This window comes from Oryzias melastigma, linkage group LG1, assembly GCF_002922805.2.
Source record: "Oryzias melastigma strain HK-1 linkage group LG1, ASM292280v2, whole genome shotgun sequence".
In the NCBI taxonomy this organism is placed as follows: domain Eukaryota; kingdom Metazoa; phylum Chordata; class Actinopteri; order Beloniformes; family Adrianichthyidae; genus Oryzias; species Oryzias melastigma.
In genome coordinates, this window is record NC_050512.1 from 32154049 (window position 1) to 32165579 (window position 11531).

Sequence of the window (11531 nt, forward strand, 5' to 3'; positions counted from 1 at the left end):
CCACAATGCACTGGTCCACTCGCCCCACAGTTTACTGGGATTTCCTTCCTGTAGTTCTGAGCTGCAACGTTCTTTCCTCCATGAAAGCAGAAACTTTTTCATTGTGAAGTTTCTGTTGATGCAGAGAAAAAGTTTTCTAAATCTGGAAAATTAATCAAACAAATCAATCTTACAATCAAAACATATTGATTGACTTTAAAAATGTCACTTTTGTCCCAAATTGTTTCTATTTTCCCCGACTGTCCATAAGGTTGAAAGAAGGATCCGGACCACCATGAAAGGAAATGAAAATATCAGGAAAACGATGAGAGAAGAGTCAGAATTTGACCAGAATCAAATCATACATTTATGATTTATAGTTAGAATTTTATGAGAAAAATTTAAAAGCTAAATGTAACACTTTATTTTAAAAAAAGTATGATGTTTTAATTGTGAAATGGCAACATTTGAAAGCATAAATTTACTAGTATATTCTCTAAAAATGTTTATTTTCTATTTTATAATTATTTATTTTTTCTTGAGATTTTTTCCTCATATTTTTATACAACTTTATTTTTGAGTTTTTACATTTTCACATAATTAATTTATTAATAAATAGTTCGATTGTATTATCTGAAATTTAAGAATTATTTTCTTGTAAAACTATTTTTTTATCCTGTTTTTTCTTTATTTTGATGATAAAATTTTGAACTTTTTCTCATAATTTTACTACTTCATTTTATTTTTCTTACTTTTTCCTCACACTTTAATGTCTTTATTGTCATGAAAATAAAATATCTCTCATAATGTTAGTTTAATTCAATATATTTCAATGTATTTCTCATAAGAGTTTGCCTTAAAATTTGGATTTTTGGATGACAAATTTTGACTTTTTTCTTAAACTAAACTTTTTCTCACTCTTCTGTTTTTATTTCATGAAAATGTTTTTCTTTCAGTTTTACAGTTTAATTCAATTAATTTTGATTTTTCTCATAATTTTACTTTATTTTCATAAAAGTTTGGATTTCTGGACTTTATTCTTGTAAAGTTTTGACTTCTTTTATATAATTATCCAATTTTTTTCACTCAATTTCTTTAAATTTGACTCATTTATTTCTTATTCTTTCATGGTGGCCCTGAGACTCTATTATTAGGAAGTGCTATAAATGCAAATGTTATTAAAACTTGAAGCTTTCTGATCATGACAGTGACTAGAATGTGTTCGGTAACATTTACTAACTCATGCAGGAGTTTTTGTGTTGATCCACATTTGGGTTTATTTTCATTATTTTATTTGCTTCAGAAACGATTGAAGTTCAGATGAGAAAACAGTTTCGTATCTCTTATTTCAGATTTCACGTTTCCTGATGTTTTCTTGAAATAATTCGTCTCTTCAGATCCAGATTTTCGTATTACCCCTGAAGCTTTTGTATGCAGAGCATCTGTAGAGTTTCTATCAGGAAGTGACATCAGAGCCCAGCGTCTCCTGGAATGATCGGGCATCTGCACGTGCATGAGCACGAGCGCAGCTGCAGTGCTGAGGCTCCGCCCCTCCCAAGAGGATGAAAGGCTTTCAGAGGTTGAAGGTCCAATCGTCGACATCAGTGGAGACCGACTCCAGCTTTCTGCTCCGAAAAGCTTTTTTAAAGAATGTCTGATGGGTTTTTATGGTCCTTCAAAATAAGAGTCCAGAGAAATGCTTCTAAAGACAATCATGACCGGATGGGGGGGGGGGGGGGGGGGTAGGGAGAAGGCGGAGCATCCTTTCCTGGGTGCAGGATGTGAAACCAGCTGAGTCACTTTGCTGCATTGGAGCGTGAGCTGCAGCCAATCAGGACTCTCCTCTGAGGTCGACCACAGAACAGACTGTTCTCCTGGACGCTGCAGAACCAGCAGGAAACTCAGAAAATCCTCCTTCAGGACGGGTTTTAAACTTGTAAACCTTATTTTGCATCGAAACTTGTGAGGAAATAAAATAATTCCACAATGAAAGTATGTTGCAATCATGAAGGTAAAAGTCTCTGATTCTTTTAGGGAAAACTGCAATAAAAAATAAAAATAAAAGCAATAAAAGCTGCAATGGAGTTTCTATGGGATTTTGGATTCTTGGAGCCACTTCCTGTTTGGAATGTCAGGGGGAGGGGTCACTCAGTCCAAATGTCTTATAGGCAATAGCTTTAGCACTGACATGCTAACATATTAGCATCATGCTATTATAACACAAATATTTGCATCAGGCTAGCATCAAACTAGCATAATGCTATTGTGTTAGCAACATGCTACCATCAAGCTAATGTATTGCACATATTGTAGCATAATGCTAGCTTGATACTTGTGCTAGCTTCATGGTAACATGAAGCCTTATAGAACTAATCTTGATGTTAGCGCAATGCTAACTTAATACCAATACGTACTTCATACTAACATATTAGAATTATACAACTATGTACGCAACATGCTAATATAATGCATACATGTTAGCATAATGCTAGCTTAATATCTGTTTGCTTCATTTTTAAAAAATGTTAGCATTATACAACAGAGTTAGCAACATAACATCATGCTAACACAATGCTAATATGTTGGTATCATGCTAATATTGCGTTAGACTACTGCTAATTTGTTAGCATCATGCTAACATCATGCTACCATGGTGCTCATGTTACCCAGAGGTTAACATCATGCTAGAATTATGTTAACATTCAAACTAACATATCGCCAAATGTTTCAGAACAAATTTGATGGACTGTTGATAGACTTTGTTCCAAGTTTATTCTCGAGTCTTTTTGTAACTTTATATAAAGAAAATATCAAGAATTTATTTTTATGTGTTCTGTCTGAACTAAGGAAATACAATTATATATTATAAAGTCATTTAACGTTTTATTGAAATGAGACAAATAAGCAACAGAATTTTACACATTTTCAGTGACGTTAAAAACTTGATTGTATGAATTCAGGAATAAAAAAGCTTAAAAGAGTCGTCTGATAAGGTTTATAATTTATTTGAGCACAAACAAACAGCGGCCGAGTGCCGACCCGCTTCACATGGGGTGGATCACCTTAAGGACACTGCAGGCGGGAAGGACAGACAGAAGGACTTTGTTCAACGATGGCACAAAAATGGAGACTGAGATTTAACGAGAGGCGGCGGCTTCTTCAACCATCACACCCTCAACACGGACATGCTAAATGTGCTTTTACTCTGAAAGGTAACATGGAGACCTTTAAAGACCTTCTCCATCCTGTTAAGTTTACAGATTTTGATTTGGAGTGTTGTTTGATTTCAATGGAACCGTTTATAGTTTCTGCTTTTCTACATAAACATGTTTTTATCTTCAGCGACAGTTTTATTGAGCAGAGAGTCGGTTTAGGTCGTACCGTCTGAGATTAAATACTCTTTTAATCTCTGCATGTTAATCCCACATTTGAAGAGAGCAGCTCACATGTTCCTGCAATACCTCCCATCTCCACTAGGTGTCAGTAAGAAAACATGAAACTCCTGTACATTTGGAAGACCCAAAGAAGAACTTCAGCAGGTTAGAGGAGAGTAACAGACTAAAGAGAGAAATCAGGAGTGTGTCGCTTCAACCGGTGATGGTTTCAGAACCGCAAAGTCACAAAACAAATGAAAAGGTCACTTTAAATGATCCAGGAGTTATTTGATACTGAATAAAACATTTTAGATTTACTTTCTTAAGGAAAGTTTGTTAAATTATTGATTAAAATAGATCAGAAACTCTCATTTGCTCTTATTTTCCTCTCTAGAATGATGCTTATTTTGATTAAATTTTACTTTAAGCATCACAAGTTTGTAACAAAGTGGAATTTTATACTTCGTGCATCATTATTTACACTCTGGTTTATGTGCACAGATGTAAAAGGTGAAGAATTTACCATTAATGCAGGAAAATAAATGAAGCTTAAAGATTAGAGATGAGGAGAAACATCTTCAGTAATCTGAGATGAAAGAATCCAGTTGATTGATGGAATCTGGATGAGTGAGAATCTACACAAACTTTAAATAATGAAACTAAAATCAGTAACTCTTTTAAATAAAACACCAAAGATCTCAGGAAATACAGTTTGTGGTTGAAAATATTTTCTGATTTGTCGTCTAAAGCAGAATTCAGACTTTACAGGAAGACTGTGTTTGTTCTGTACTCTTATTGTGAAAGGATCTTTAGTGAACAGGAAGTGAAGGTTACATCAGCGTGTGGCGCTCTTGGGCGTTTTCTAAAGGACCATTGCACCTCCCAGAAGGTTTTTACCTGTGCGTGAAAGCAGAAACACCTGCCCTCCGACTGATCTACTGCAGGTTAACCAATCAGAGGGCAGAACAGAAAGACAAAAACGGAAAAGGTGGAACTTCCTGCCGCAGACAGGAAGTTCACAGCAGCTCTACTGGACTTTGGTGACGGCCTCGTGGATGGACTGAGCGATGTAGTCGATGTTCTTGGTGGTCAGGCCGCACATGTTGATGCGTCCGCTAGCCATCAGGTACACGTGCTTCTCCGTGATCAGGTACTCCACCTGTTTAGCTGCAAGATGAAGACCAAACACGGATCAGGAGGAATCTCTGAAGATCAGCTTCCGTCCACCACAAGAACAGAGAGAACAGAACAGACGACGTCCGATAAAACAGTTGATCCGCAGCAGAAGGAGGACCGGGTGGCAGAGGGAACACCCCGCGGCAGAAGGGCCGACCCGTGGAAAATGGAGCGCCATGGGGTAGAGGGGACGCCACGGGGTAGAGGGGACGGCACGGGGTAGAGGGGACGCCACGGGGTAGAGGGGACGCCACGGGGTAAAGGGGACGCCCCGCGGCAGAAGGGTCGACCCGAGGAAAACGGGGCGCCAGGAGGCAGAGGGGGCGGCCCGCCGCAGAGGGGCCGACCCGTGGAAAATGGAGCGCCATGGGGTAGAGGGGACGCCATTGAGTGGAGGGGACGGCACGGGGTAGAGGGGACGCCACGGGGTAGAGGGGACGCCCCGCGGCAGAAGGGGCGACCCGAGGAAAACAGGGCGCCAGGAGGCAGAGGGGGCGGCCCGCGACAGAGGGGCCGACCCGTGGAAGACGGGGCGCCATGGGGTAGAGGAGACGTCCCGCGGCAGAAGGGGTAACGCGAGGCAAAAGGGGCGACCCGAGGCAGAACGGACGACATGAACCAGAACAGACACATGGAAGGGCAGACACCACGCTGAAGAATAGACGTCACGCCATACAGGAGACGCCACACTTCAGAGCAGACGCCAGGAAAAACGGACGCCACGTGGCAGAGCGCAGGTCACGCTGCAAAATGTAATTAAACTGATTTCCGATCAATCTAATCAGATAAAAATTGGATTTTTAGAAAAGTTTTAGAAATTATTTTTGCGTAAAAATAATGTTTTATTGAAGTTTCTCAGATAGTTCTGAAGGATTCTGCTGCAGAGATGAACTGAGTTTTGGACCAGCATCACTTCACGGCAGAACATCACCAATCAGGAGCTCCCGCTGTCGGCGTGTTTCAAACTTACGGTTCAGGCCGGTGAAGCTGAACATCCCGATCTGCTGAGTGATGTGGTCCCAGGTCCCCGGGGTGCCCAGAGCCTCCAGCTTGCTCCTCAGCTGAGACCTCATCAGCAGCACCCGGTCCGCCATCGTCTTCACGTTCCCCTTCCTGAAGACACGGAGAACCACAGAATCAACCGCCGGAAGTCCAGATAAAAACTGACAAACATCTGCGTGTTTGGGACAAACGAGAAGCTGAAAACTGCGGCGGAGCGTACCATTCTGCAAACAGCTCAGGGCTGGTGAGCGTCCTGCTGACGATGCGTGCTCCTTGAGAAGGCGGGTTGGACCAGGTGGTTCTCACGATCTTCTCCATCTGGGACAGGGTGCGCGTCAGGTTGTCACCGTCTTTGGCAACAACCGTCAGATTCCCCACCCTCTCGTCTGCAGAGCCACAGAGAGCGGCGAGTTTAAATCATGAGCGGCGTGGACAGGAACACGACGAGCAGAGGGTCACTCACTGTAAAGGCCAAAGTTCTTGGAAAAGGACTGAGCGATGAAGAGCTCGAAGCCCTCGGAGACGAAGAAGCGGATGGCCCAGGCGTCTTTATCCAAGTCTCCAGAAGCGAAACCCTGATAAGCCGAGTCGAAGAAAGCAAACAGCTTCCTCCTCTGGAGAGGAAGAGGAGAACTTTATGGACCAGCAGAGAAAGAATGGAAGCTTTCCGGTACAAGACCTTCAGAAATAACTTCTATTTATCATGAGAGCAGAAAGAAAAGGTCGAGATGTGGAGGGAAGGCTCTCACCTTCATGATCTCCGCGATGGTCTTCCACTCCTCCTGGGTGGGGTCTGTGCCGGTGGGGTTGTGTGCACAGGCATGGAGGACGAAGATGGAGTGCTCTGGAGCTTTCTGTGGACAGAGAGTCAGAACGAAACGTTCCTGATGGAGAACTCACAGCTGCTCCTCCTCACGTCTGTAACTCTCCAACAAACAACCTCATGATGGAAACCGGATGAAAACCACCGATCCAGAGGACCAACAGAAACCCCTCGCGGCTTATGTGCTAGCATCACGTTAACATCATGTTAGCCTGATGCAGATATGATACCCTCTGGCTAAAATCATAACATAATGCTAATGTGTTAGCATCACATGAATGTCATGCTAGCATGATGCAAATATAACATCCTCAAGCTAAAATCATGCTAGCATTATGCTAATGTGTTAGCATCACGCAAACATCATGCTAGCCTGATAGCAATACTAAAATCCTACTAGAAAAACGCGTTTATACTGGTGAAAATATGTTAGCATAATGCAAATATACGAGCTAGCGACACACTGGAAGACCTGCAGGAAACCTTTTACGGTCATTGAAACCAAATGTGAGATGAAAATGAAAACCGTCTTGTTTACGCAGCGTCTGGTTAAGTTCCTGACTCTGATCAATCATCCGCTCCTCACCTCCAGGTCATCCAGGAGCCCCGTGAGGTCCAAACCCCTCTTTGCTGCGTCCCAGTAGTGGTACGGACGGATGTCTTTGAAGCCGGCGTCACCGAACACACCGTTGTGGTTCTCTGGGATGGAAGAACAGACGCGTGAAACGGATGGTTCTCAAGTTCCTTCTCAGTAGAACCTGCTGTGGTGGAGCGTCTCACCCCAGGTGGGTGCAGAGACATAGACAGGTGTTGCTGTGTTGTTGGAACCGTTGTACCAGCGCCGCAGGAAGTCTGCCCCAATCCTTAAAGCACCGGTCCCACCGAGACACTGGACCGCTCCGACCTGTGAGGATAGGAACCTGATCAGCGTTTCTTCAACTGAGGTTTGGACCTCTTCGCGGAGGCCCCGCCCTCTATCTCACCCGGCCTTCCTGGATGGCGGCGCTGTCGTCTCCCAGAGCGACCTTTGAGGCGGCGGCGCGGAACTCGGGCAGGCCGAGGATGGGAAGGTACTCGTGGTTCAAGCTGCCGTCCTCGACGATCAGACGCTCCACCTTCTTGACCACGGGCAGAACCCACGGCTGGCAGTCGTCAGTACGGTAAGCTGGAGGGGACAAACGGAAAACAAGTGTTCACACAGGAGGAACCACGGCGTGGAAACTGATGCTGTTTAAGGCAGAACCAGACGGTTCTGGAGATCCAGAACATCCTTCAGATTCATCATCCATATTGATCTGAAATCTCCTTGGAAACACAGCATGTTCAAGGAGAACTCATGCAGAACCTCCAGAGAGCCAATCAGGTCCGTTCTCTCATTTATATCCCACAATTCAAAGAGTTTTAACGTGAAACAGAACAAACATGAACCCACTAAACCTAAACTGTTCACCAGAGCCGTCGACTGATTAAATATTTCACTGTCAATTATTTACACGTCACATTAAGAATGATTGATCACAAGTGAATCCCATTTATTTAACTGTTTTTAATAGTACTTTTTAAAAAATCGTATTCCACACAAAGAAAAAAAAATATTTAAAAACACTTCAGGGATCGGAATAAAACCCTAAAATGTTCAACTCGGGTTGCAACTGAAATAAACTAATCTGGACATAAAGAAGAGAATATGGAGTCAAACTCCCAAACCTAAAGATAAAACATCTGAAAACGACAAAACTCTGAGCAGAACTTTGGTGATTTAAGGTCCATTTAGATGGACGGATACATGTTCAGTGTTTAAACTCACAGAAGAGAAAATTATTCTTTATTTACATTTTAAAATCAGATAAATTACAACTTTCATGCTGAAGATTCAGTGAACAGAAAGGAGCTGTGGCTGTGAATCTGTTCACTGTGTTTTGTGGGAAAAGACTAAAAATGTCTCAGTATTACATTTATTTAGAGCTAAAAACAACTGATAATAAATCATTTCCATTTAAAATCCTGCACTGGTGTCGAGCGTCAGTCATTCCCTCTGAAACGTAACAATTCTTAAACTACAATGTTCTGCAATAAAACCCCAGAGATTATGATCCGCTTCAGGATCAGGATTAACCTCCGAGTGGAGAACATTTTTAACCCCTGAGGAACTCCTGGTGCTCCACGCTTCTGCAGAGGCCTCAGATGACAGGATCCGAAGGGGAAAGTGACCTTCAAAGGTCATGAGTGTCGGGGGGGGGTCTTCAGAAGAATATTTGTGAGGAATGACCAGCACGAACAGATCAGGAGGAACATGAACCGCGAGAGAAGCTGCTCTGAGTTTGAGAGACAAACGAGTGTGGGACAGACCGCCGTTGTTCCAGACACGTGACCGCTGCGGGTATCCGGACCGGTCTCCAGCAGAACCAAACAGAAACTTAGAAGGAGCTTCATGTCACAGCGTTTCTCCTCAAACGTTCAGGTCAAACTGGTCTAACGATCAAACGACAACAAACTTTGATGCCTTTTGTGAAACCAACCAATCAATGAACCTCCTGATAAAAGGTGGAGGTTCTACTGAAGGTCATGAAGTTGAAGCTACAGCAGAATTCCTTCATGTTTCCTTAAACCAGGATTGTCAAACTCAATCACAGGGGGCCGAAATCCAAAACACACCTGAGGTCGCGGGCCGAACAGGACAAATATTTATTGAAGACACTAAAAACTACATTTTAAAACCATAAAACTGTAACTTTTTAACATGATTATGAACTAGATATATAACATTACCTGTGACAATACTAATGCGAATGCTGTAAGCTAAATTTGGGTGCTGAAGATGCAGAAATTGATAGCTAGAAACGCTGAAGCTGATAGCCAGCTAAAACATTAGCAAAATGACAAATTAGCCTAAAAAAAAAACAACTAAAAAAACTAAACTTAGGTTAGCAAAAACAGCTAGTATGTAACTGAAATGTTGGCTAAAAAAAAAAAAAAAAAAGTTTAGTAAATGTCAAAATAGTCCAAAAAGCTGCAGAATGCTAATTTTTTAAAAACCCGTATCTTTTAAACATAATTCTGCATAATAAAAAGGCAGGAATATTATTCCAGAATAAATTAACTTAAACCTTAAATAACTTTCAATATTTTACTCTCTATAAAAATATATTTTGTCAAAATTTTTCAAGTTAGAAATGAGCAAAAGATAACATTGGATCATTAATAACAATAAAGTAAAATGATCTGGAGGGCTGGATAGAATTACCCGGAGGGCCGGATCCGGCCCCCGGGCCTTAACTTTGACACATATGCTTTATACCATATACAAAACTACAACTTCAATCACGAACGAGTGTAGAGTTTCTCTGTGTAGACTTGTAGCTTGTGTTAAATTCAGTTTCCAACAGTGACTGTGATCCACTGGTTGATGCCAACACTCCAGCTGATGGTCAGACGTCACCAGGAGTTTTGAAGTTCTCCATAAATTCCTAAAGACTCCAGACTTTGGAGCTGGAACAGGACGAGCTGGGGGTAAACGTGAGTTAGTTTATTTTAAAATCCTCACGCAAATGAAGGGTGTGAAGTTGAACTCATGGAGGTTTGAGCCCCCCAACCATCCATCTCATTCACCCCCTTTCTGTATCACCTTGATCATCAGGTGTCCTCTTAGTTCTCCATATTAATGTGGAACATTAACCCCTGATATCCAAAGTTTAGAGTTTCTACGGTTGTCTGAAGGAGTTAGAGACTCTGTTTTTAAGAAGACATTTTACGACAGCTGACTCATTTAGGACCAAACTGCAGTAAAGTGAAACTGTGAGCCAAAGACAGAATGACAGGAGGCCGTTAGCATCACAGCTAGCCTGTTAGCGAAGGTCACACCGATGCTAATGTTTGGTAGCATTAAAGCGGGCGAATATCACGTGACTGGCCGGATCCTGGGAACAAGCGTCCGCGTGCTAGCTCGTAGCGTTAGCAAACAGCTAACGACGCTCACCTCCAACTCCCAGGTTCACCTTCTGCGGGTGGCTGTCCTCCCTGAAGTCAGCGGTCAGCTTGAAGACGGCGACGGGCGGCGCCTGCGGGACCTCTCCGAAAACGGACATGGCTCAGGTGAAGGCGGAGGAAACCGGTGCGGAGAAGCGGGAGAAGACCGGGCACGCGCGCCTCCACAGACGGGCAGAGAAAGGCGGAGAGGAGCCGAGTTCACCTTCACTGACAGCGCCGCGGAGGGACGGTAACGTAACACGCGCCCGTCCAGCCACCAATGGGAGAGCGCGTTAGGGTGACGTCAGACTCTCGCAGCCAATCACGGGACTAGATGATGAAGGGTCATTTTTATATTTAAAATGTGTTATTTAATGTATGCTACTTTATTTAAAGGGAAATTGTGTCTACGTGTGTGATTAAAGTCATTTATTTAGTCATCAAATGTTTCATATTAAACAATTAGAACATTACAGAACATTAAACTAGACTGCACATTACAAGAATGTATCTAATACATCAAAGTCTTTGAATGGTTACAAACAAACAGAGAAAGAAACTGCAGAATGAAACAACAACAACAACATGATAATAATAATTATTATTATTATAAAATAAAGATAAATCTGAGCAAAGTGATACAAAAAAATTTACTCAACAACAGAAACTAAAGGAAAGTTTTCAGTCTATTTTATATTGTTTTTACTTTTGGTCTCTTAAGGAACCTCAGTGACTCCAGGTATGATTTGAAATTCTTTGTAAATATTCTAAATCTTGGGAGGAGTTTAAAAATATGTTCTCATCTTAAAAATTATGCATTAATTATGCATTAATTCGTCTTTTTATTTTTAATTATCTTTTTTTAGCATCTTAAAGCAACAATTCATGTTAAATATTTAATTTATGAATTACTGAAACGCTGTTAATGATCAAATGTTTATGTTTGGAGTTACTGTTTTTATGGCAGAAGATGAATTCAATAGTTGTTGTTACCTCCTTATAAATGCCAAAGAAAATTTAAAAGGTAATTTTTTAAATATAAAATCCATTGCAGTGCACAATTGTTGAACATGTGAAGATAGAACTTGATAAACCACACTTTTTAAATTAATCTTTAATATGTTTGATCATGCTCTATTAGCCTTTTGGATATTTAATTGCCAGTGAATGTTGTTGTTGATTCTGATTATGGAGTCTCGAAAGAGCCAGAA

At 41.7% G+C, this 11531-nt stretch overlaps 1 protein-coding gene and 1 long non-coding RNA gene across 2 annotated transcripts in view; one reads left to right on the forward strand and one right to left on the reverse strand.

The window, feature by feature from the left end:
* Positions 1 to 2963: 2963 nt before the first annotated feature.
* LOC112157276 (aspartate aminotransferase, cytoplasmic) lies at positions 2964 to 10582 on the reverse strand. The gene is made up of 9 exons (XM_024289942.2): positions 10331 to 10582; positions 7338 to 7519; positions 7135 to 7258; positions 6941 to 7053; positions 6281 to 6385; positions 5995 to 6145; positions 5752 to 5917; positions 5500 to 5642; positions 2964 to 4520 (listed from the first exon to the last, which is right to left on the reverse strand). The coding sequence occupies exons 1-9, from the start codon at positions 10437 to 10439 to the stop codon at positions 4381 to 4383; spliced, it is 1233 nt and encodes a 410-aa protein (XP_024145710.1). The 5' UTR covers positions 10440 to 10582; the 3' UTR covers positions 2964 to 4380.
* Positions 10434 to 11531, forward strand: part of LOC112157277 — a 4426-nt gene continuing 3328 nt past the window's right edge. The window contains exon 1 of the long non-coding RNA XR_004948683.1: positions 10434 to 10570. This is a non-coding gene — a long non-coding RNA (uncharacterized LOC112157277). The remainder of the gene's footprint in view (positions 10571 to 11531) is intronic.